At 62.4% G+C, this 24,889-nt stretch overlaps 1 protein-coding gene across 7 annotated transcripts in view; it reads left to right on the top strand.

Annotated features, from left to right (window-relative positions):
* The window catches only part of BAHCC1 (BAH domain and coiled-coil containing 1), a 60,984-nt gene extending 42,167 nt beyond the window's left edge, over positions 1 to 18,817 (top strand). For 3 of the 7 annotated variants that reach the window (XM_057535876.1, XM_057535874.1, XM_057535879.1), the window contains 18 exons: positions 888 to 1,724; positions 5,701 to 5,900; positions 6,038 to 6,174; positions 6,810 to 6,920; positions 9,119 to 9,239; positions 10,083 to 10,378; positions 11,154 to 11,332; positions 11,432 to 11,733; positions 11,961 to 12,068; positions 12,155 to 12,305; positions 12,390 to 12,504; positions 12,606 to 12,681; positions 12,807 to 12,915; positions 13,669 to 13,788; positions 13,956 to 14,132; positions 14,240 to 15,426; positions 15,592 to 15,828; positions 16,449 to 18,817. In XM_057535876.1, coding sequence (XP_057391859.1) covers positions 888 to 1,724; positions 5,701 to 5,900; positions 6,038 to 6,174; positions 6,810 to 6,920; positions 9,119 to 9,239; positions 10,083 to 10,378; positions 11,154 to 11,332; positions 11,432 to 11,733; positions 11,961 to 12,068; positions 12,155 to 12,305; positions 12,390 to 12,504; positions 12,606 to 12,681; positions 12,807 to 12,915; positions 13,669 to 13,788; positions 13,956 to 14,132; positions 14,240 to 15,426; positions 15,592 to 15,828; positions 16,449 to 16,658 — 4,673 coding nt within the window. In that variant the 3' untranslated portion in view covers positions 16,659 to 18,817. The remainder of the gene's footprint in view (positions 1 to 887; positions 1,725 to 5,700; positions 5,901 to 6,037; positions 6,175 to 6,809; positions 6,921 to 9,118; positions 9,240 to 10,082; positions 10,379 to 11,153; positions 11,333 to 11,431; positions 11,734 to 11,960; positions 12,069 to 12,154; positions 12,306 to 12,389; positions 12,505 to 12,605; positions 12,682 to 12,806; positions 12,916 to 13,668; positions 13,789 to 13,955; positions 14,133 to 14,239; positions 15,427 to 15,591; positions 15,829 to 16,448) is intronic. The other 4 variants (XM_057535877.1, XM_057535880.1, XM_057535875.1 and 1 more) reach the window with 4 other exon arrangements.
* Positions 18,818 to 24,889: the final 6,072 nt, after the last annotated feature.

The raw sequence follows: 24,889 nt of genomic DNA, 5'->3' as shown, positions 1-24,889 counted from the left end.
CTCTTCCTTCTTCTCCACAGTCCTTCTGGGGGACCCATGGGGAGGCACTCAGGGCCCCCGCCCCTGGCAGATGGGGCAGGATGAAGGTCAGGCCCAGCCGGCTGGCACTGGAGCCTTGTGGATAAGGAAGCGCCTGGCCTGCCGGGGACGGTGGCAGGACCACAGGGCAGCAGCCACGAAGCTGGGCAAGGGAGCTCGTCTCACTGTCAGGGCCCGAAATGCCACCACTTGGGCCCAAGGCAAGGAGAGGCGGCCTGTGGTGGAGGGTCCAGGCCCGGCCTCGGCCTCTGCAGCCGCCCTCCCACCCTCCGCCCCCCAGCTCCTCCACAGCTATTTGATTCTCTCTGAATTAGGCTGAGAGTGTACACTGGAAGCCCGTGTGGCGAACATAAAATTCGTCCCAGTTCCACAAGGAGGCTGAAGCCATCCGAGGTTGTTGGGGTTTTTTTTTTAGAGTTTTTTTCCTTTTTTTTTTCTTTTATTGTAGTTAATGGGGCATAATGCCTCCGACAGGCTGCCAGCTCATTCTGGTTCAGGGAAAGCCCTGATTCAAGTATCTTGTTTTAAAATCCCCCTTTTCTGGTTAGCCACACCACACATACCAGAGATGGCCTCCAGGGACCCCCATGGACCCCCCCCCCCCGAGGCAGTGGCAGGAGCTGGGGAACGCACAGCTGTCCTGGCCAAGGAGGAGGGCCTGGGGGCTTCTCCTCTTGCACCCGGTGCTCCCCTGCTGCCCCCCTCAACATACCACGTCCCCGTTCCTGCCTCACACATACCACAGGCAGAGGGTTGGCTGGGGACCCTCCCCGCCAGGTGTGGGTCTGAGGTGTCTGAGGTCACCCTCACCCGCAGCTGCTCTCTCCTGACAACGCCCTCTTTTGCAGACCTGCCTCCCGGATACACGTGCCCTGCGGCCGGCTCGGGCTTCTCCCTGCCCCGCATTGTGCACTCATCTGACCTCTCGGACCCCGAAACTATGCAAACCGCCCCGCCGGGGGCCCAGCCTGAGCTGGCCAGGACGTTCCCACCCGGGGAGCTGGGCCCACACAGCCCCCAGAACCTGGAGGAGCCTGGGCTGCCCTCAGGGGCCAGGGAGGCCACCCAGGACCTTGCCGCACACCCCCACCCTGCCGAGCGGGGACCCCCGGGGAAGGCAGCGGACCCCAGCCCACTGGAGGGGCTGCGAGAACTGCGGTGCGGGGCCCTCCTCGAGGGAGGGGGCCCTGAGGCCACTGGCCAGGCTGATTCTACTCAGGGAGGGGCCCAAGAGGAGAGGACCACAGAGGAGGAGCGGGAGGAGGGAGAGCAGGGGCCCTCGTTGGGGGCCAGCCCCCAGGCCGTGGAGCAGCAAGCAAGGAGCCTGGGTGCCCTGGATCAGGCCAAGCCGGGCAAGCAGCAGCCCCCTGCAGAAGCAGAGGCAGAGGAGGCGGCCAGGTTCAAGGAGGCCGAGCTGGAGGAGGAGGAGGAGGAGGACTGGGGGTTGACTCCCGACAACAGCCGGCCGCCCAGGGAGCTGCCGGGTCTGGACGCCCTGGTGGCAGCCACCATCAACCTGGGGGATCTGCCCGCTGTCAGCCCACTGGACCCTCAGCCCCCCACTGTCCCTGGGCCACCCAGCACAGCTCCCCTGCCCCGTAGCTCAGGGATTCATGGCATTGCCCTGCTCAGCGAGCTGGCCGACCTGGAAATCCAGCAGCAGAGGACTGAGCCAGACCTGCAAGGTAAGCCCCATCCCTCCGGAGCCCCAGGAGCTGGACCCTTGGGCATAGGTTCAGGGTCAGCCGGCCAGACAGCGGCCTTCAGCCCTGCTCCGTTGTCCCCACAATGTGGCCCCGTGTCAGGAAACCAGGCAGGTGTGCCCACACGGTGTTACCCCCACCCCTGGCTGCAGGATGAGCCATGGGGTAGGGCCTCAGGGCCAGGACTGCACCCTGAGCGTGGTGTCAGAAAGGTGGCTGTGGATATTCACGATGCCCTGAAGGGGCTTGAGGGTGTCTCCAGTTTACACACAAGGATGCCAAGGCCCACGGCGGGGGGGGGGGGTCAGGTCACTAAACTACGGGCTCACAGCCAGGAAGCGGGTAGGAAAGATGGCGCTCTTGCTATAAGCTTTCACCTCCTTGGGTTCTGCAGCTTCCGAACCTAGCCTGCACGGGGCCCAGCTCAGGATGTGGCAGCCCTTGCCTCCCAGGCCCCAGGGAGGTGGCACCCCCCACGTCCCCCCTCAGCCTCACTAGGCCTTGGGGCTGACCTGTGTGACAAGATGCTCCTGGCCTCCCTGCACCCCGCCCAGGGGCCCCAGGGTGCCAGCCCAGGGCTGGTGCCGCCCTGACTCGGACCAGAGCCCAAGGGCCAGGCGTTTGCTTAGGCCTCTCTAGCACTTATGTCCCTGACAGGGACCCCTCCCAGGCCCTCCCTGCTGGAACCCCTCGGGGGGGTGGGGGGAGCACCCCCAGCCAGGCTTTGTGCCCTGTTGATATTTATAGAAAGAACCCAACGAAGTCCTCAGCTGACCCACTCGTTTTCCCACCGCGTGAAGCTCTCCACTGCCCACTGCCAGCCGCCAGCACCTCTTGTGCTGCGTGGAGATATGGGAAGGTTCTTGTAAAGTTAATTTCCCTGAAGGTCTCTGTGTCACTCCTCTCTTCTCTGACCAGAGGGGCCACCACTGTGCTGAGGAGAGTAAGCCGGGGAGCCCTTGCCTGTCAGGAACCCTGGGAGGGCCTCGCTTGGAGCTGTAGCGTGAGGCGGGGCTGCCCCGGTCAGGGCCTTGCTGCCCAGAGCCACCGTGTGAGTGTGGCTGGCGTGAGGGTGCACTGAGCGGGATGCCGGGCGCCACGTGTGTGGCCACCAGTCTGTGCATGTGAATGCCTGCTGGACCCGTGCCCACTCATTGAATGGATGCCCACGTGTAGACCACGTGTGTCCCATTGTGGGTATTGCAGCTGCCAGCCCAGGCCAGGCCCTGCTGCCACTGCTGGGTCTCCACCCCACCCTTCCCTTCTGGAACCTTCAAACCCCCCTTTCCCCTCCTGTTTCTCCCAAGACCCCCGCCCTCCCCTCTTGGAGCCCTCAGGCCTTCACCCTCCCCTCCTGCTGCTCCCAGGCCCCCACCCTCCCTCTGTCCCAGTTAATTGGCCCGTCTGCGCAGCCTCTCAGCTCTAGAGCCGTTCCCTACAAGCTCAGCGACTGCTTTGCCTGAAATTACTCAGGAAATCAGCTCATTTTCTGAGCAAAAGGCAGGACTCACGGAGAAGGCGGGAGAAGACCATCCCGGGAACAGGCCAGGGTACAGAGGGGAGAGGGAAGGGTAGAGATCCAGAGGGACATGGGGCCTCCTGCCCCCTCCTCCCGGAGGAGACCCCCTGAAGTACCTCCCAGGCCAGGCAGAGCTGGTGAAAGGCCAGGTGGGAGCCCCTGAGAAGTGGGGGTGAGGAGGTAACCAGGTTCTGAAAGGTGACGTGGCCCCCAACTCCCATAGCCAGGCCGAGTGGCACTGGTGTTCGGGCCCCAGGCTCTTTGCTCCCAGGCTGGGGCCAGCCCCACCCTCACTGATGTGGGCGTCCAGAGCCCTCACACCCCCCACCAGTAGGACTTGGCCGCAGGACCCTGGCTTATCCCCCACCTGGGCTCAAGTCCAGGGAGCTCAGTGGGCAGGCTGCCCAGCCTGTGGACCTCCATCGCAGGAGGCAGGGACTCAGGCCCCAGATGGAGCCCTGGGATGGGAGGGAGTCAGACACTTCTCTGGCCATTCACGTGGATGGTGGGGCCTGCCTGCAAGGGCCCATCCCCAAGACACCCAAAATGCCCCACTCTGCATTTGGAGGGGCCACTGGGGGGCACGGTGCCCACTGGGCTTCCCATCCACCCTGGAATTTTGGGAAGGCCAGGCCCTGTCCCTTCCGGAGTATGGCTGCCCCTTGTTCCTGAGTGACCCACCTCACTTAGGTGAGTCAAGATCCCAGACCCCACTTTTGAACTACCCTGCTGACCTGCACCCCTCCTCCCACCTTCTCCTGGCCCTGACAGTTTCTGCCAGCCTGGCTGGTTGAGGGAAGTCCAAGCCTTGGCCCTCTTCTGTGCCTGTGGAGCCCTCAATCTGCCTGGACAGCCCAGCCCTACATCTCTCCCGGGACAGGGATTACAGACCCCGGAGGCTTGGGGGTGGGGCTGTTATTGTCTGCTGCACAACTCCCTGAACCAGAGAGCAAGGCAGGCTGTTGTTTGGAGGCCAGAGAAGAGCCTAGCAGCACCGCCACCCCTGCCATCTCCCCGAGCCCACCATCCCCCCGCAGAGCTCACCCTGCAGGACTTTGCAGTCTCAGCAGGCTTAGCCTGAAGAGTGGGGGCGGGGGTGGGGGCTTCAGGGAGGAACAGAGGGGCTTCCTAGCAGTCACAGTGACCCCAAGAGACGAGGAGACCCTGTGGAACTTTTAGCTGAAATGGGGCTTGCAGATATCCCTGCCCCAGCTGGAGGTGGGAGGAGAAAGCCCCCTCAGCGCCTCCCCCACCTTCCCAGGGCACCTTTGACCCAGCAACCCACCTCTGGCCTTGACCCAGCACTGTGTACAGAGGGTTGAACTTCCGGTGTCCACCTGTGCTTTGTCCCATTACTGAGGGTGGGTCACCCTGATGACTCCATCAAGGCTATGGCTGGGCACTTCCCCTTTTGTAGTTACTAAGTATTTCGTGGGGAGGGACTTTGAAATGGTGTGATATCCCCTTCCTCTTCAAACATTGGATTCATTTATCTATATCAGTGTGACTTGTGGATTTTTATTCGCTTCAATCCGTTATAATTTGTCACTGTCACTGTTTAATTTTGGTGATTGAATTGTCTCAGATTTGGCCCCTTCAGCTGGATCATCCTCTGAGAACTTCCTGTGTTCCCAGCTCACCCCAAACCTCCCAGTCCCTGGAATCAGCCATTTCTCCAAGGAGCCCAGTACCTTTCCTCAGAGAATTTTAGAAGCCAAGTTCAGGGTGCTAGGTGTGCTCGTTGCTACTGGGGTGTTGCTGCTCTCAGGCCTTCTCAGAGGGCAGAGCTGGCTGTGTGTTCTAGAAATCACGACTGCCCACTGACACCTCCAGCTCTAGGCATCCTGTCTGACCCCACAGGGCTCATCCTGGCTGGTTCCTTCCCCAGCTTCAACTCCTCGTACGATCAGCCCACCTGTGCATGCCCAACCCCCATTTCTGCCACCACCCTCTCCCCGTGGTTGCACTCAGTCCCAAGTCTCCACTCCAGGCCTGTCCCTGAATGGACACTGCCCTCCACTGGCTCGGCTCTGACCCTGCACTGGGCCATCCCTCCCCACCCACTAGGGCTATGACACTCCGGGTTTTCATGGATCTGGAAGAGGGCAAAAATGCAAGGCAGTTTCTGTTAAGGGCGTAACAAGCCACGTGCCTAAATGGTTTGGGCATTGTCCTGAGGACTTGTGCCATCTCAACTGGCCTGGCCGACGGTAACCAAGGGTGACATCTCTCCCACCCAGAACGGAGGCGAGTGCTAGGTGCCCATCTCATTGTTCCAGGCCGCCTCACTCTGCATGTCTCAGGGAGTCCGGCTGCCTCCGGGCGTCTGGGGGTGGGGGGTGGGTACACGGGGTAGGAGGGAGTAGTCTGGGCTGTGCTGAGATGCAGGCTGACATCAAGAGCCTCTTGCACACACACTGACTCTCATGTCCCCCGCAGAGGAGGAGGATGTGCTGGCCTTCAACCTGCAGCGCCTGGCCACGCTGGCCTCAGCCTGGTCCCTGGTAGAGGCTGCTGGCCTGGACAGCCCCGCCTCCTTGGCCCAGCCCCCCACTGCCGACTCCTGCAGGGCTCCCACGCTCACCCCCCGTATGCAGATCCTGCAGCGCAAGGACACCTGGACCCCCAAGACCAAGCCTGTGAGTGGGGTCCCTGGTCGCCCCCATTGCCCAGTGCCGTGACCTGGGGGAGGCCTCGAGTGCCCAGGCTGGCCACCTACCCACCCCATCTTGGTCCCCTAGCGGGGCTCACAGGCCCCTGTGCCCCTGCCCACTAGGTATGCCCACTGAAGGCTGCCATCGACCGGCTGGACACGCAGGAGGTAGAGATGCGCGTGCAGCTGGCGGAGTTGCAGAGGCGCTACAAGGAGAAGCAGCGGGAGCTGGCCCGGCTGCAGCGCAGGCATGACCATGAGTATGGCCCAGGCTGGCAGTGGGGTGGGGAGGGCTGGAGCGTGGCTTGGGGAGACACCCCCAGTTCAGGCACTGGGGCAGATGTGGGTACAGCCCAGCCCAGGGTCACCGCCTTGTGGGTAGAGGTCAACCTGTGTGTGCTGGGCTGAGTTGGGCCAGAAGTGGGGGCCTGGGAGGGTCCCCAGAAGTGGTGGAAGGTTGAGGCGTTCACTCAGCAGAGAAACCAAGGGAGAGTGGGGGGGTGGAAGAACCACCCAACAGAGACGGGTGCAAGGCAGAGGCCAGTCCTCATGATAGGAGGGCAAAGGGTGAGAATAGTGGTGTCTGAGGGGGCTGGGAGGCCGGGGCAGGACTGGGGTGTGGGAGGGCGGAGGGAACCCCTAAAGTTGCCGTAGCAGTGGGGGGAGCCCACCTGACTGGAGTGTGCAGGATGGCTGGAACTGGGAAGCAGGGATGGCGGGGGCAGCGGGGACGCTGGCTCAGCCTTGCTCTCTGTTTGGGGACCAGGCTCCCCAGGCCAAATCTTGGGAGGGCCCGCCCCCTGCCACAGCCCCCAAGGGCATTGCCCTCTCCTGGACCCCTGTCAGGGAGCCAGGACGGGCGTCAGCCTCTGACCACCCCTCCTGTGGCTCCCAGGAGAGACGAGAGCTCGCGGAGCCCTGCCAGGCGAGGGCCCGGCCGGCCGCGGAAGCGCAAATACTCCAGCTTGCTGCCTGCCCTGCGACCCAGCGAAGGCAAGAAAGTCAAGTGAGTCTTGCATGCATGGGCCCCAAGGGGTGCCTGGGGCCGGAGGTTACTCAGTGGCGCTGGGCTGGCCCAGGTTGCCCTTGAGGCCCGGGCAGTGGGGGCTGGGCTCCTCTCTGGCTTCCGTGGCCGCTGGGCCTCCCTCACAGCTTCTCCTGAAGACCCAGAACCCCGGGCCAGCCGCGGTGGGGAGCGTCTGGGGCACTGAACCCCTAGCAGACAAGCCCCTCCCCCTGGGCCTGGGGCGTGGCCACACCAGCTCCACGCACCTGGCCGTGGCCGGGGCCGTGGCATCCCTCCTGCCAAGCCCCAGCCCCCACCCGGCCCCACGAGTACGAGGCGGCGTTGCGTAAAAGCCTCTTTATCTGCACCGTATAGAGTCGTTGGTCACGCTGAGGTGCTGCGCACGGCTGCCGGCGCGCGGTTATTATCCATTACCCGCTCGGCGCAGTCATTGGCGCACTCCCGGGCCTGGTATAATTGTCCTTCTCGGCTACAAATTGCCTCTCCCGGCAGGCCCATTTGCATAAATCCTCGAGCTCCTCCAAACACGATTGGCGCGGCGTGTGCACACTGCATCAATCCTGATGATTTGGTAATAATAGTTAAATCGGCACTAAATGGTTCCTTCAATTAAGACAGAGGCAAAAAATTAATCTCAGGGCTTTATGTCACAAAACATTAGCAAACGCGGAGAAGGTTACAGGGAGGGGAGTTCGCGTAGGCTGCTGTGGGCGGGGAGGGGATGCACCATATGGCTGTGGGGCCTCCCCAGGCTGTCCCTCCGCCCTGCCCAGGTGTCACCCGGTGGGGGCTCCAGGGGCCTCCCTTTGAGGACCAGCCAGAACTGTAGGGGCTGCTGGCTAAGACCAGGGCCTGGCAGGGGGCCCTGCTGGGGAGCCCCTGGCGAGGCTGCCCCATGCTTTGCTCGAGCCCGCCTGGCGCCAAGCCCCTGCCTGACCCTGGAAGCCCCATCCTGGTGCTTGTATTGTGGCCACTTTCTCCACTGACCTGAGAAAACAGGCCCTGGCTGGACGGGGAAGGAAACCAAGGCCAGGGCCCTCCCTTCCTAAGGATCGGGGTTCTCTCCCACCCTCTCCCCATCTCAGGCTCCTACCCACTCTCCATCCCTCTGTGGGGCCCCTGCCCTTCAGTAGCTGCTGACAGTTGGGCCCAGGCAGGAAGTGGGAGGGCCGAGGCCCGGGGGCCAAGTATGGTTCCGGGCCGGCTTCCTGCCCGGCCTCTCTGGGCAGGAAGGTAAAAGTTGACGTCTGGCCGCACAAGGCCAGGGCCGGGCCAGGGCTCTCAGCCTCCATCTGTGACTCATTTTCATTAATGCTATGTGGGTAAGGGAGGGAGTAGGTGAGAGGCCCAGCCCCCAGCCCCTGTCTGGCAAAGGACAGGCAGCCAAGCTCCCAGCCTCACACCTGTGGGACACAGGGAAACAGGCTCAGAGTCAGCAGCTTCCAGGGCCCCATCTGGGAGCTGGGGGTGGGGGGGGGGTGCAGAGTTCCTCCTTTGAGACGGAGAATTGAGGGCAGGGGACAAAGCTCTGAGGGGTCTGAGCCCAGCACTGGGGGTCCCTGGGGGCTAGGAGGCAGAGCCTGGGCACGAGTTTCTCTGGCCGCTGCCCCCCACATCCTCTTCCTGGCAGTGGCAAAGATGCTCGGGGTGGACCCCTTTCTCAGGGGCCTCTCCTGATGCTCTCTTTGTTCCTAACTACGGTAGCTGCTGGCCTTTGCACTCACTAAGTGACCTTAGTGAGTGCAAAGGCCAGCATGATCCCACCCCAGCCTTGCAGAGAGGCACCATTTAAAGCATCCCCATTTTCCAGGTAGATAGACTGAGGCCACAGCACAGGTCACACAGTGGCCCAACTGGCCACAGACCCCTGGCCCCTGAGCACTGGGCTGCCCCTCCCCAGTGGGCAAAGGGGGCTAGCTAGGTAGCGGGTGCCCAGGTGTCTCAGCACTGGCTTGGCCCCCCTGGCCTCCCAGCAGCTCTGTGTGCTTAGAGGAGACTGGCCCAGGGGCACAGCCTTGGCCGGGAAAGACGCAGGGCCTTTACAGGGGCAAGTGGGTCTCCCAGACATACAGCTGCACCACACGACCCACCACGGCGCCCTGGCTGCCGCCACAGGGACTGTCTCGGGGACAAGGCCCAGGCGCCCAGGTGTGACCTGCACCCCCCCGTGCTCCCAGGGCAGTGCGGTCCAGCCTGAGCCTGCTGTGCACCGAGCTGCGGGGCGGCGATGATGAGCCCTCGAAGAAGCGAGGCCGGCTGGAGAAGGGCGCCTACGTGGGCCTGCAACCCGCATCTGCGGTGAGTCCCACAGCAACCTCACCCTCAAGCCCGGGTGCAGGATGTCAGATGGACAGGACAGGGGGCAGGCGGTAGACCAGCCCCAGGCCAAACACTGCCACCCCGCCCTGCCCCGTGCCACCATCCAGCTGGGGCCCCACTGCTCAGATGAGCAGACCAGGCCCAGCGAGCTTCATGTGCCTCACACAGAGGCGGCCTCTGAAGCTGCAGGTATGACCAGGGGCCGGTTATGCTCCGTGACACCTCCCCTCCCTCTGCTCACTCCAGCGGGAGGAAAGGAACACACAGTTATCATAGGTCACAGGAAGGCTTTTCGGGAGGGAGGGCCCACGATGTCCATGTCAGGTGCATACCTGGTGTAGTGGGTGGACCAAGGGCACTGCCCCTCCCTTGGGACAGGCTCCCCCAGGGGTGCCAGCACCCCATTCCTTCTCAGTGCAGTGGGTGCCTCCCACCCCTCACCTATTCTAGGGTCCTGGAAGGGACAGGTGAGAGGTGGGTTTGAGTCTGTTGTCACTTTGCCTGTCCCTCCCAGAGCAGGAGGCTGGTCCCTCTCTCTAGGACAAGACAAACACTTGGGCCCTTGGCCTCCCTCTGCCAAGCTGAGTAGGCTGGGCCGTCCAAGGCGGCTGTGAAATGGGGGACAAGACAGGCACAAATTTAGGCTCCAGTGGGCAGGTCCTGTGCCCCGGGGCCAGACTCCCTCTCAGGCATTTTGGAGGGCAGGGCCAGCGAAGTGCCACCTTTCAAGCCCAGCACTGGCAGAGGGGAGGCCGAAGGTCGCAGGGCCGTGGCTCAGGGTGGGGGACCCGGTGACTGCAGCCTCCACCTGCCCGTTTACAGGAGAAGGTTCGGTGCAAGAAGAGCAGTGGTCAGGGTGACCTGGCATCTGCAGTGGCCCACAAGGTGGCCCAGCTGAAGCCGAAGGTCAAGAGCAAGGGGCTGCCCACCAGCCTCAGCCCCTTCCGGCGGAAGGAGGCCACCCCAGGGGGTCGCATCCGGAAGAAGCTGTCACGAACCAAGAGCGCCAAGGTGTCTGGGGCAGCCCGGCACCCACAGCCGGATGGTGGCATTGCTGGCAGGGAGACACCTAAGTTCCCAGCCCAGCCGGCAGCGGCCGCAACACATGAGGCAGGCAAGTTGTTGGTCTGAGCAGTGCAGCAGGACCTCCACGGTCACTGGGGGCTGGGGGAGTGGGTGGGCGGGAGCTGGGACATCCATCAGAACCTGGTCAGGGCTCACTGCGTATGCCGGACACAGGGAGAACCTCTCACTGGCCCAGGATGGGTTCTCCGTGCCCCACCCCCTCACGGGGCGCCACAGGGAGAAAAGAGGCTGCTGGATGCATCCTGGAAAGAGGGGCTAAAAATAGCCCTTCTGCCTGCTCCAGCCCGCCTTCCTGCAGCGTCCGGCCAGGTGACCTGGAGGGGTTATCTGGCCCCCAGCAAACGCACATGTCCAGAAACAGGAGCCTGGAAAAATAGATGCTTCCTCACTGCCAGCCCCTGCCCCTTCCCCCAGGTCCCGCCTGAGAAAGAACAAAGGGAGGGAAGAGGAAGCAGGAAACAGGAGGGCATCTGGCAGGGGGACGAGGGAGGGGAAGGGGCTGCCCTGGGGAAGGGGATCCCCAGCCCTGCAAGGTGGGTGCACCACTGCCCAGCGCATAAGAAAGGAAAACTGAGGCAGAAAAAGGGAGGTCAGAGAGGCAGCCCCTTTTCCTTTCTGGTCCAAACACCCTCACCTGGACACCTGGCCCAGGTGCCTGCCCTCGAAGCAGCCCCGGGATGACAATGACAGGCTCCACTCAGCCCCCAACCCATCCGTACATGCGAATGATCCGCTCCCCCGACCCCACCCCAAAATGGCACTGCTCTGATGCCAAATCACCTGGACCACCCGCCTCTCCCCAGGCAGCGGCTCGGACAGTGAAAACTGCAAGGGTCTATTGGAAACAGAGGCACCCGCCAAGGAGCCCGGGCTGGCACTGCACGCCGGGGCCCGCGTGGCCGTGCTGGGGCCCTCGCCCTCCTCCGTGGTCAAGATGGAGGCCAACCAGAAGGCCAAGAAGAAGAAGGAGAGGCAGGGCTTGCTAGGTACCCAGGGGGCGAGGGCGGGCTGGGGCAGGCCTGGCCCGTGAGGGCCCCAGCAGGCAGCTGGGGCTCCCGCGACGGCCTCCCTCCCTCCCTCCCCAGGGGCCTGCCGCCTGTCCAGCCCCGAGAGTGAGGTCAAGGTCAAGAGGAGGACGGTGAAGGCCAAGGTGGGCAGCAAGCTGGAGCAGGCCCCGGGGCGCAGGCCCCCAGGTGGGCCCGGCAAGAAGAAAGCCAAGGGCAAGGCCAAGGGCAGCCTGCGGGCAGAGCCGGGGGCCGCACCTGGCAGGGAAGCCCTCTGCAGCCCCACCCGGGCCTTCAACTGCCACGAGGAGGGCAGCAGGCTGGCCAGTGAGCGCCTCAAGAGAGCCACGCGCAAGAGCACGGTGCTCCAGCCAGGGCTGCGGGTGAGGGCCAGTGGGCACCCCAGGGTCCTGGGCCCAGCAGGGTGGGTGCCAGATGTGAAAGGCCTTCGGGGACATTTACTCCACTCTTTTTCTCTACTTGCTACACCAAGTCACACTCTGGGACTCATATTCAGGGTCACACTCAGGGTCAGCCTGAGTCACACCATGGTCAGGCTGGGGGCAGGAAGGCTGGGGCCACCCTCACCTCAGCCCCTCCCCTCCGACAGCGGAAGAACGGGGCCCTGTCCATCGCCCTGTCGCCCCGCAACGCCAAGGCCATCCTGGGGAGGGGCAGGAAAGCGGGCAAGGTGAAAACCAAGGCTGTCAGCAAACAGGTAGCATCCCCACCCCGACCTTGGGGCCCAGCCAGCCCTGACCCCTCCTGCCCCTCCCAAGAGAGCTGACACTTCTGACCCCCCAGGGCAAGGGCCGGGCGGTGAGCCGGCTGCTGGAGAGCTTCGCAGTGGAGGACGACTTTGAGTTTGAAGACAGCAGCAGCCTCTCAGAGGAGGAGGAGGAGGAAGAGGAGGAGGCCAGTGGCCCCCTGAGCGCCGAGCAGAGCGCCGCCTTGGGTGAGCAGCCGGGAGGGGACGCTGAGCGTCTGGGGCCAGCAGTGGGTGGGTGGGGGCCAGGTGCTGACACCCCCATCTCCCCAGCACGCTCGTGCACCATCCACAAGGAGGACCTACAGGACGGGCTGCCCGTGCTCATCCCCAAAGAGGACAGTCTGCTCTACGCGGGCAGCGTCAGGACCCTGCAGCCCCCCGACATGTAAGGCCTGGGCGTGCGCAGGGAGGGACGTGGGCTGAGGCCTGAGCGGGAGGTGGTGGATGCGCAGGCCTGTCTCATGCTCCCCTGCCCGTGCCCCTCAGCTACAGCATCGTCATCGAGGGTGAGAGAGGCAACCGGCAGAGGATCTACTCACTGGAGCAGCTGCTGCAGGAGGCGGTGAGGGGACAGCCCCCGCTCGGCTCACCACCCCAGGGAGGTGGGCCTGGCTGCACCCAGCCCCTCCCGGGCACCCCTTGGCCAGCCCTGCCCACTCACGGCCGCCACCCCGACTGGTCCCGCAGGTTCTTGATGTCCGGCCACAGTCCAGCAGGTACCTCCCGCCCGGCACGAGGGTCTGTGCCTACTGGAGCCAGAAGTCCCGCTGCCTCTACCCAGGCAGCGTAGTGCGAGGTGAGCCCCGCCCAAGGACCCCCAGGGAGGCCCATCAGCCCCTCCCATTAGACGAAGCTGCAGATGAGAGGCCCCTCCGAGCCCCCACCCGAGTGCCAGGGAGGGGACCCTGTCTCTCAAGGAGGGCCTTCCGCCAGCCCTGCTTCCCAAGCCTGAGCCAGTCAGACAGAGCAGACGATAGCATCAGCTCCCTGGTCGCCAGGAAAAGGCGAGGGGGGACCTGGGGTGAGGACAGGGTGGAGCCTCTGGCTGTCCAGAAGGGCTAGCAGAGAAGGGGCCCCAGAGCCCCAGACCTGAGGGTTGTAAACTGGTCACCTGGGCACCAGCTTTCCTGGGGTAAATCCTTCTGCCCCCTCCCCCAGGCACAGGATGTGGGGGCCCTGCGGTCTGACAGGTGCGGGGGCAGGTGGGCGGGCAGGCCTCAACCTGGCATGTGTTTGCACACATGCGCGTGTGCGTAGGGAGAGGTCGGGGCCCCGCGTCCCTGTGAGTGTGCCCTGGGATGCGGGTGATGGATGGCGGTAATATTGCCTCTCCGGCCGCACTCCGGGAGGTGGAGGGGAGGCAGGCTGCTCCCAGCTGCCATGGCAGCTCCAAGGTCAAATGTGATCAGGGAGCAGAATATCCCAGCATCATCTGTCAGGCGCTCCGGAGCCCATGCTGTCATCCTCCCGTCCCGGCCACCTGGCCACCAGGGAGAACCCCGTGGGCCCCGAGCAGAGGGCCCCGTGCTCAGGTGGGCCTTGTCTCCAGGCGCCTCCAGTGATGAGGAAGAGGACCTGGACTCCGTGGTGGTGGAGTTTGACGATGGGGATACTGGCCACATCGCCGTCTCCAACATCAGGCTGCTGCCTCCGGACTTCAAGATCCAGTGTGAGCCCCAGGGCCCTCCAGCGTGGGGTCCTTAACCTTTCTGGGTCAGCCCCTATGGCTGGAGTTGGGCTGGGCCTCCCCTGGGCCCAGACAGTCTCCCAAGGAGGGAGCAAGGGGAGGCAGTCACCCCGACAGCACAGCGCTGAGGCCACTGGTCCACTCTGCAGGCACAGAGCCCTCACCAGCCCTGCTGGTGTCCAGCAGCTGCCGAAGGACCAAGAAATCTTCCTGTGAGGCACCCCCGCCTGGTGAGGCCACTGCTCCCAGCCTGTCTCCCAAGGCACATGATGGCCCTGAAGCCTCAAAGACCTCCGGGAAGAAATCCGTAGGCAAAGACAAAGCTGGTACTCGCGGGACTGCGGGGACCTCGGGTGGGGAGGCACCCTCGGGAGTGGGGGAGCCGGAAGGGGCGGGCAGGTAGTTCCTCTGACTCTCCCTGGCCTCTCCCCAGGCAAAGCGGAGCTCCTGGCCTCCGGTACCAAGCCCTCCGCCGGGGCCTCAGACCACTTCCTGGGCCGCCGGGGCAGCCCGCTGCTGAGCTGGTCAGCGGTGGCGCAGACCAAGCGGAAGGCGGTGGCCGCGGCCGCGGCAGGTGGCAAGGGGCCGGGCGTGCTGCAGAACCTCTTCCAGCTCAACGGCAGCACCAAGAAGCTGCGGGCCCGCGAGGCACTGTTCCCCGTCCACAGCGTGGCTGCTCCCGTGTTTGGCAACGGCTTCCGCGCCGACTCTTTCAGCAGCCTGGCCAGCTCCTATGCGCCCTTTGTCGGCGGGGCCGGGCCCGGCCTGCCCGGGGGTGCCCACAAGCTGCTGCGGGCCAAGAAGGCCGAGCGGGCGGAGGCCGAGAAGGGTGGGCGGCGGCGGGCTGGCGGCGAGTTCCTGGTCAAGCTGGACCATGAGGGCGTGACCTCCCCCAAGAGCAAGAACTGCAAGGCGCTGCACGCGGGTGACAAGGACGTGGGGCCCAGGCCAGGGAGGCCCCTGCCCAGCCCCAGCTATGGGCACCCGGCCCTCGTGGGCAAGGACAGGAAGGGGCGGTCGCCTGTCCACCCGCTGCCTATGGGGCTGGCGCTGCGCAAGTTCGCAGGCCAGGCCGAGTACCCGCTGCCCTGCGACAGTGACTGCCACAGCTCCTACTCGGACGAGGAGGAGGACGGGCCTGGCCTGGCCCCCGGCGTGCCCTCCCGCTTCCTCGCCCGCCTTTCCGTGTCCTCCTCCTCCTCGGGCTCGTCCACCTCCTCCTCCTCGGGCTCCCTGTCCACCTCCAGCCTCTGCTCCTCGGATGACGAGGGCTCCTCCTACAGCTCAGACGAGGAGGACCCAGCCCTGCTGCTGCAGACCTGCCTCACCCACCCGGTGCCCGCCCTCCTGGCCCAGCCCGAGGCCCTGCGCGCCAAGGGGGCTGGCCCACACCCGCACGCCCAGCGCTGCTTCCTTTCCAGGGCCGCGGTGGCCGGTGGGGGCGTGGGCGCGGGCCCCAGCGGTGGCAGACCCAGGCTGAAGCGCAAGGAGGCCCTGAGCTTCTCCAAAGCCAAAGAGCTGTCCCGGAGGCAGCGGCTGCCCTCCGTGGAAAACCGGCCAAAGATCTCAGCCTTCCTGCCCGCCCGGCAGCTCTGGAAGTGGTCGGGGAACCCCACACAGGTAGGTGGGCCCAACCATGCACACTTACACACAAGACACACCATCTGTCTCTCCTACACACTCTCTGCGTCTCTCTCTGTCATCCTGTCCTGTGTCCCCTGCCCGCCGCCTGTCCCCGAGGCTCCTGGGTCCTCACCGCCCTCTGCCCCTGGCTGTCTCCTACAGAGACGTGGCATGAAGGGGAAGGCCAGGAAGCTGTTCTACAAGGCCATCGTCCGGGGCAAGGAGACGCTTCGCATCGGGGACTGTGCCGTCTTCCTGTCGGCTGGGCGGCCCAACCTGCCCTACATTGGCCGCATCGAGAGCATGTGGGAGTCGTGGGGCAGCAACATGGTGGTGAAGGTCAAGTGGTTCTACCACCCAGAGGAGACCAAGCTGGGGAAGCGGCAGAGCGACGGGAAGGTGGGGCCTGGGGGGAGCAGGGGATCCGGGGGTGTGGGCAGGCTCAGACTGGGGGGCCTGGGAAGGGGTATCTCAGCAACTGGCACCAGCAGGCAGAAGGGGAGTGGTCATCTATGGACATCCCTCACCCCCGGTTCCCATACCTCAAGGCCTCCCGGCCTAAGGGTGCCGTGGGCCCCACAGGGAGTAACACGGCTGAGGGCTCAGGCCCCAGAGCCAGGCCACCTGGATCCCTCCCCAGCTGGGCCTTTGTGGCTCCCCATGCAATGGGTGACAGTTTCACCTTGTGGGGGACTGTGGCCCACAGCAGCCTGTAGCACCAAACAGGTCCTGCCCTCAGCAGCCCATGTCCCCCACCACGGGCCCGCTGATCCCTGCCTCCCAAGGTCAACCCAAGACAGAAAATGCCCCCAGCTCACTCTCCAGTCTTCCCTGAGAACCATGTTTGCAGACGGTGCAGAAACAAGTGTTTCTCCAATTCTGCCAGCCCGCTGGGGGTCCGGGTGCAGACCCTGGCCACACAGTTAAGAGCTTATCCAGAACTGAGGGTCCCGGGTCGGGTGGGGTGCGCTGGCCAAGGCCAGACCTGACACCGAGCACTCCTCGCCCCCCTTCCCCAGCAGAACGCGCTGTACCAGTCCTGCCACGAGGATGAGAACGACGTGCAGACCATCTCCCACAAGTGCCAGGTAGTGGGGCGCGAGCAGTACGAGCAGATGACACGGAGCCGCAAGTACCAGGACCGGCGGGACCTCTACTACCTGGCGGGCACCTACGACCCCACCACCGGGCGCCTGGTGACGGCCGATGGTGTGCCCATCCTGTGCTGAGCCTGCACAGACCGGCTGCAGGTGACCCACCCGCCCCGCCATGCCCAGCGCCGGAGCCACAGGGACTTGAGGACGTGAGGACCCAGCCCCACGCCTCCGAGCGGGAGGCTGGCCCACACCTCGGAGGGGCAGGTCTGAGCAAATATGCAAACCCACCAAGGCAAGATCCAGGCTTTTTTATTATTTTCCCTGGAAAGAGAGAGAGCTTTTGGGCATCAGAACCCAGTTCCATCCGTCTGCTGCGGAGGGTCAGCTGTGCCCCGACTGGGACCTACCGGCCCTCTCTGTTTTCCCACATCGGCAGTTCACGAGAGATTAGAATCCAAGCCATATTTTCCCTAGTACCTCCGACTGTCTCCCACCAGGGAAAGCAGAAATCAGGTGTGTTGTCTATTTATTTCTCTATGTAAATATTGTATTTCTGCGGGAAAGTTTTATGGAAAAAAAGCCGAAAAGGATTTTTTTTTCCTCACACGCGTAACGAAGGTATGCGTGCGTGAGTGTGTGTGTGTGTCTATGTATGTGTGTGTGTAGAGATTTTGTTCTGGGGGGGGGTTTCTTTGAAAATGCACTGTTTTCCTCAGCCTAGCTGAGTTCCAACTGGGGCGTCTGTGACGACAGAGGCAGCTGGGGGCGGGGGCAGGGGGGCCAGAGGGCACAGGAGAGGTCGGACAGGACCCTAGGTTACACCTGTTGATATCTTGGGGGGACTGTCTAAGATGGAAGTCACGCTCAAGTTTATTTCCTTTTAATTCATCTCCTGGGAAAAAAAGGACTGGGGGGGCGGGTTTGACGATGAGGGTCCCTCGGGGAGAGAAGGGGTGCCAGGAGCAGCCTCCCCAGCCCGAGAGTGTGACAGCAGCCATATATGTATCTTACCTCTGTTTAAGACAAAGCAAAAATGAACAAATATTTTAAACTATCGATAAGAAAAAGTGATGTTTTGATTTTATTTCCTGAATGCTCCAAGTTATTTCTGATTTCCGTCTCAATGGCCAGCTTGTCCAGCCTCCACTCAGAGCAAGGAAGGAACTGGCCCCCGCCAGCTCATGTGGAGGTTTCTGGGACTTTTCTGCGGCCACTTGGCAGGGCCGCTGGCCTGGCAGGCTAGTGCTTGGGGCACAGAGCAGGGTTCCTTCTGCCCACAACTCAGCCTCGGGTGCACAGAGCAGCCCTCCGCCCAGCGCCCTGGCTACCGTGTGCCGTGTGGGTGTCCCAGACCCTCAGCACCACCCCCGTAACCCTGGAGAACGCATCACACCTTCACTCCTCCTGAGGCCAAGAGGGACAAGCAGGGCAAGCCAGACCCGTGGCCCAGCAGCCCTTGTCCCCGAAAATACGCACTGAGGGCCACGTGCTCCTATGTCTCACCACACTAAGTCTCCCCTGGCCACACTGGGAGCCCCAGGAAAGCCCCCCAAGTTAGCCACTGCTCCTTAGGACGGGCTCTTGTGTGACCCACAGACACAGGCCAGGTACCTGGGAAATAAGGGATGTCAGTGGGTGCCCAGGCCCCTTTTTCTTTCCAACCAGGAAATCACCCCTCCGCCGCTCCTGGTGGCTCCACGGGAAGTATAGGGACAGGGAGGGGTTCCCCTGCACCCCAGCGTTCTTCTCCCACCCCAACTCTCCCCTTTGTCTCGGCTCGAGTGCAATATTTCATTCCTGGTGGTCGTCCTGGAGAGGCGGCTGAGGTCCTGCTGGCGGCTGGGGAAGTGGGAAGATGCTGTGAAGCAACGCGGCCAGTGCCAAGGCGTGTGCGGGGAAGGCCCAAGCACAGAAATGAGAACCTGAGGCTACTTCCAGCCCCAAGCACCGAGGCAGGAGCAAACGAACAGGCAGCCTTTTCTTGGCCCTCCTGCCCTCCCATTGGTTCTTCTCCCTAGTCCATGGATTTTTGTCCTTTGCTTTTCTCTTCCCGTCCCCCTCTGTCCGTGTGCGTGCGGACAGCGCGGCCCCTCCCACCATGGTTAAACCTGGCAAAAGCACGACTCTTGTAAATGTGTAAACTAAGAGGATGGTTGAATTTTTTTTTCAATGTAAACACTAAAAACAAAAAAAAAATACAAAGGTTTTATGAACAGCAAACTCTATGTAAAGGCATTTTAGTATTAAATTTTTTATTGATAACTTGCTTAAGAATAAATATATGAACTATTGTGCAGGTTTTCAATGGTCCGGAATCCTAACTGCACCCCAGTGTCCGTGTACATGTCCCATGGGGACTCCCTGGAGGCCCCAGAGGCTAGGGTGAGGGACTGGGACATCTGGGTCAGGCCTACCTCGGCTGCGGCAGCCGAGCAGAGCCCCTTGGGATGCTGGGCCCGTGAGAGGCACATGCAACCAGGATGATTTTGGGGTGGCCTTGGCCTTTGAAACCCCCCAGGATGAGGGTCCCTTATCTTAGTAGATCTCCCCCATGGTGGGTGAGATGTTCAGCCTGAACCAGTCCATGTGGCCAGGCCGGGTGCCCCTGGAGGGGAGGAGTGGAGGGCACAGACACAGGAGGAAGGGTGGTCCCCAAAGTGCAGGGGAGGGGTCTGCGCAGACCAGACAGCAGACGCCCTCCTCAAGGAAGGCATGAATTTACTCATTTGACAAACATTTTCAGCTGTGCAGGAGTACTAAACAGCAGTCCTGATCATTCAACAGCGGGTTGGCCCCCCAGGGCCTGAGGGGTGTTGGGCGGGGCTACATCTCAATGCATCCCCCGGCCAGAGAGCCCCAGCCAGTGAGGCTGCAACCCCGAGGGCTTTCCAGGAACCCTACCAATTTGGGGGGGGGGGTGCTGTTTTTCCTCCACCTCTAGGACCCCCTGGGGAGGGACCCCCTCAGCTGGGATTGGGGACCCTGATGAGGGAACCCCAGGTCAGGGCAGATAAGCATGGGGCGTGGGGCTGTGACCACTGTGACCAGCACTCCCCTCCCCCCCAGCGCGCCCCCCCCCCATTTGCACATATGCACAGACACACTGCCGGCCCACCCACTCTGGGGCTGCCCCGGGCCAGCCCTGACCACGCCCCTTTCCTCCGAGAGAGCAGAGGGGCAAGACCCCTCCCTGGGATGCAAAAGGACCGGACCGGCCCAGAGCATGGAGACTGAGGCCAGGCGAGGCCTGACAAGCTCTTCCCTTGGCCCCTTCTGAGCCCAGCAAGCAAGAGTGGTTAGAGTGGGACTCCTGAGCCGGCGGCCTGGGACTGCAAGGAGTTGGGACAAACAGTCTGAGTGCCCAGGTTCAGCTGTGCCTGAAGGCAGGCGACCTAGCCCTTGGATTCTCCGAGTCCATGAGTCAGCAGCCCCCACTTTGTGCAGGTGAGTTGGGTTTCCAGCTGCTCAGAAGGGAAGCCCAATTCCAAGGGCTGCAGCAGGGAGAGGGAGCGAGTGGGTCCAGAGGAGGCCTTGGGACCAGGACGAGTGACAGAAGAGGTCTGAGAAAGAAATGCCCTGCTGACCAGGGTTTCTGGCTCCGAGCCCCTCTGTCGGGGGAGAAGGGGGCAGAGACCCCCTGTGAGCCTGGAAGACCCATCTTCAGTACCTTCGGTTACGTGCTGCAGCAGAGTCCACGCAGGACCTGGGCCAGAGCAGGGGAGAGGGTAGGTGAGGAACACAGCTGGTGGCCAGGAGGGCCGGAAGCTGGAGCCGGACTGTGTTAGAGGCTAGACCCTGAGGGGCCCTCAGTGCAAGACAGGGTCTGCACTGCCTGCTGGACAATGGGACACACTGAAGGCTCTAGGCAGAGAGTCCGAAATCAGATTGAGACCACTCCCTCTGTGACCCCAGAGTCACAGTTACAGAGGCTTGTCCAGCACCTGAGGGAGGAGTTGACACCAGAGAAAGACTAAGGGCCTGGGGTGGGGGCAGGAGCACAGGTTTGGGCTGGAGGGTGAGGGGGCCCTGAGGGCCAGAAACCAGGGAGGGGCGCCAATGGGCCCAGGAATGTGGGCAGGTGGGGGTGAGCTGGGGGGCAGGTGAATACTGGGTCACAGCAAGTGAGGACCACAGCAGGATTAGGTGAGCCCCCAGGGGTCCGTCCCCAGCAGCCCCATCTCCTCCTCCCCTCCCCCACCCACCCCCTCTTCCCACCTTAACTCAGACAGGGTGGCCCTTGCCTTCCAGAACCTCCTGCCTCCCAGAATAGGGCCTGGGCAAGGGACGGGGGTGGGCACGTGAGGCTGCAGAGCCCCAAGGGTTAAACACACGGGACTACGCTTGGATCAAGACAAACGAGCCATTATGTGAAATGCTGAAGCAAGGTAAGTGATGGCATTGGGTGAGTGAGATCAATAAAAGTGATGTTTTATCAGGTAGAAATGACAATCTGGCTGATCACAATTTGTTTTTAATACCACAAACCAACTGGGGACAGGGGTTTAAATGTTCGTGCCCGGCTGGGGCGAGGTGGCTGGGGGCTGGGTGGGGAGCTCAGACCCAGGCCAGGGATGGGGGAGCTCGGCTCCGCAGCCTAGCCATTGAGAGGTCACCTGGGCACTCAGCCAGCCAAAGGCCGATGACCAGCCAGGCCCTTGGCGGCCTCCTGAGTCTGTGCAGAGGCCCTACCAGGTTAGGAGGGACCCACCTCTGGGGCCCCTGAGTGAGGAAGTGGACCAGGGCAGCACCAAATAGGGTGACCCTAAGGGCTCCCTGGCTCCCAGAGAGAAGCTGGGTTCCAGACCTCCAACCTCCATGCCCCCCGCCCTCTGCTGCCACCCACCCCATTCCCCAGGGCTCCCGGTGACAAGCCAGCACCCCTCCCAAGCCATTTCTGCTCTAAAAGTCAGGCCACCTGCTGAGATCCAGGACCGTGACAAGAGCAGGGCTGCTCAGAGAACAAGGTCCAGGCAGACAGACAGGCTAGGGATCACCAAGGTGAGGCCCCACTCAGTGCGCCCCCCGGGGCCAGAGTGCCACTGGCAGGGGCGAGAAGAGGCCGGAGTGACTCGGGCCTCTGGAGAGAAGGATGGGAGGAAGCGGGCTGGGCGAGGTGGCCAGTGGGAGCGCAGCCCGGGACCGCAGAGTCCTAGTCTGTGAACCGGGTCCCTGACGCTTGCCCACTTATGGGAACGGGGTGAGGTTCATGGGAGGCAGCAAGGGATTTCTGGACCCACATGTGGGCAGAGCCCTTTCTATGGGCCACATGCCACTGCCCAGGTAGGAAGAGAGTGACCGTCAGAGCCCTGGTCCGGGCGCCTCACAATGTCCGCCACGCCACCCCCTCTACGCCCTCCTGCCTGGCAGTGACAAGGCTCAGAGTGTGGGGACATGCGCAGGCCCCGGGCTGGACATAGTGGAGCTGGATTCCACCCCACTGTCTGCCTCAGGGGCCCGGCTCTCCCCCACTTGGGGATGCCTCAGCACCCAGGAAGCTGCCCCAGCAACTCCACCAAGGAGCCCCCTGGCCTCACCAGGGGCTTGGCCGGGGATTGATGGGGCTTCCCTCTGGGTGCACTGGGGGCACTGCCTACCCTCCCCAACAAATATTCACGGAGCCATCTAGATGTCACATATGCATCCACTTGCTGCCACTATGTGAGAGGGGATGCCTGGCGGGTCCCCAAAGCCACACCTCCCTCCCTCCACGCTATCCTGGGACCCCAGGGCCCCCATGCAGCCCCCGGCCCAGCCCTGAAGATGGCAGGAGCGTGGGGGCTGCTGGGGACAGCGCTCTGGGACAAAGAGGACCCAAGGGAGAGAAACGGGGTGAGCAGAGGGACCGAGGGTGGGAGCGCTCTGAGCGGCAAACTGGGCTGGGGGCCAATGTTCCTCCTTCCTGCCTGCCCTCCTTCCGCCTACCGGCTGCCCCTTCGCCAGGCTCCAGCTCCCAGAACTCGGCCTGACAGGTGCGCTGCTCATTTGTCAAGCTCTGTGTCCTTCTGAGGCCAGCCCAGGCCCCAGGGACAGTCTCCACCAGACCTGCCAGGGACCAGCCCCCAGGGAGCTGTGGTGCTGGATGGGGTGGTGTGGGCCCCGACGGACAGCACTGGGGCCCCTTCCTTCACCCCCTCTCCAGGAGCCCAGACCAGCTCTGGTGAGAACAGAAAGCAGGTCAGTTACTCAAGGCATGGCAGATTCGGTCACACCTAGATAGCCTGGCCAGCACAGCGCGAGGCCGCTGCAGGACATGGGAACCAAGGCCATAAACCGAACAGTCTGGGAGGGGCAGGCCCCCTGAGTTGTTCCGCTCCCTGACTCCACATTCTGCTGTCTTAACACCCCCTCCTCAGAGGTTCCTGTCCCCGCCCCACACCTTCACGAGACGTGGGAGGGCCCAGTTCAGGCAGAAAGAGGACAGGCTGGCCTCCAAACTACTCCTCTGTGTTTGGTGCTATATTGAAGGGATCGAGTCTGGAGCCAGAGCTCTCCGGGCATTTACATCAGTTCTGAAGTTCAGACACGTTTCAACTTCTTTTCAGCCTACTCGAATCTCGACGGCTGGGGAGAAGGCCCTCCCCAAGAGGAAGAAGCAGCGTCTAGAAGCAGCCATCTCGGAAGAGCAGCCAAAGAATTGTCCTGTTACTTTGCTGACCGAGAGTGAGCCACTCAGAACCGAGAGAAGGGCTTGGAACAAGCTTGCCACACAGCTGTGGGCACCTAATGCCACTGCAGAGCTTGGCAAAGCTTTTATTTTCTTAGGTTCCAAGTTCCCCTGACCGCATCCTTTGCCCCCGTCCTCTCCTTAAACTGAGCTTTCAGACGCTCTCCATCGCAAGCCACCCCAGCCTCAGGGTCAGCGGGGCCTACTCGAATGAGTGTTTCCCGCCTGACTGTGGGGCTCCGGAGGCAGACTGCATCCATCTTCACAAAGAAAAGGCAAGAGACTGACCCAGCACCCTACGCTTGCTGGGCCAATGCCTATTGTTCTGGGAAAAACTTCACCAGTCCTGTCTCCCTCGATGGAGAAGGACAGGGGTCCTTGGTGATACCCAGGGCTAGCGGGAAAGCAGCCAACGCCTCCCGCCCTTTCCAAACATCCTAGAATCAGCCATCCTGCCCATCAGAGAAGGACATGGCCTACATCTTTTCTCAACTCCCGCAGATGTGATCTGTTCCTGGCAAGAGCACAACTTGTTTCCATCTGTCTACTCATCCATCCATCCGTCTATTATTTCAACAAGTATGTGCTGAAGACCTACTGTGTGCTGGGCCCTGTGCCAGGCACCAGAATGAAGCATCGAGGGCACTACCCAAAGTCCCCACCCTCCAAGAGCTTGAGCTCAACAGGGAAGAAGGCTGGCACAGAAACCATGGCATCCAGTGAACCCAGAAGCTGTGCAGGGCCCTCCTTAGCACAGAGCAGCTGCAGGCCGAGAAATCCAGGTCAAGGACCCGGTGCGGGGGAGGGGAGCTCCTCTCCCAGGAAACTCAACCCTGACAGAAGCACGTCTAGGAGCATCCACAGCTGCGTCCTTTAACCGGTTTAATCTGAAGAAAAAAATTACAGCTGAAGCAGCTTTCAGAGGACGGCAGGACTAGGGGTTTGCTGGGTAGGAACCGTCTTCCACTGGCATCACCTCAGAAAACAGTGACACGGAGAAAAACTCTAGGTCTGAGTTCTCAGCTCTGGGGCAGGCTGGCCCTGAGGCCAGCAGGAACTCTGCTCTTCCTGAGCCTGGGAGTGGAGACTGGGGCTCCACTGAGAAAAAGCGCTCCAGATGGCAGTGGGGTGGGCTAAACCCGAGGCCTCCCACAGCCCCTCTGCCCCAAGGTTCCCAGCAGTCAGCAGCCTCAGGCTCCCCAATCCTACCCACAGTGATGGAATGGTCCAGAGGCCTCCCCACAATTTGGTTTGCTAAGAGGGGAAAGTTAAAACCACCCTTTTTTTTTTTAAATGGGCAGAGTACTTTTTATTTATTTATTTTATTTATTATTTTTTTTGGCTGCGTTGGGTCTTCGTTGCTGAGTGTGGGCTTTCTCTAGTTGTGGCGAGCGGGGGCTACTCTTCGTTGCGGTGCGCGGGCTTCTCACTGCGGTGGCTTCTCTTGTTGCGGAGCACGGGCTCTAGGCGCGCAGGCTTCAGTAGTTGTGGCGCATGGGCTTAGTTGCTCCGTGGCATGTGGGATCTTCCCGGACCAGGCTCGAACCCGTGTCCCCTGCATTGGCAGGCGGATTCTTAACCACTGCACCACCAGAGAAGCCCAAAACCGCCCTTTTTATTTGGGAGTTTTTTTTTTTTAATAAATTTACTTATTCATTTATTTATTTTTGGCTGTGCTGGGTCTTCCTTGCTGCGCACG

The sequence above is a fragment of the Balaenoptera acutorostrata genome, chromosome 20 (assembly GCF_949987535.1).
Source record: "Balaenoptera acutorostrata chromosome 20, mBalAcu1.1, whole genome shotgun sequence".
In the NCBI taxonomy this organism is placed as follows: domain Eukaryota; kingdom Metazoa; phylum Chordata; class Mammalia; order Artiodactyla; family Balaenopteridae; genus Balaenoptera; species Balaenoptera acutorostrata.
Note: the sequence above shows the minus strand (reverse complement) of the source record. Positions and strands in the feature narration are given on the sequence as shown.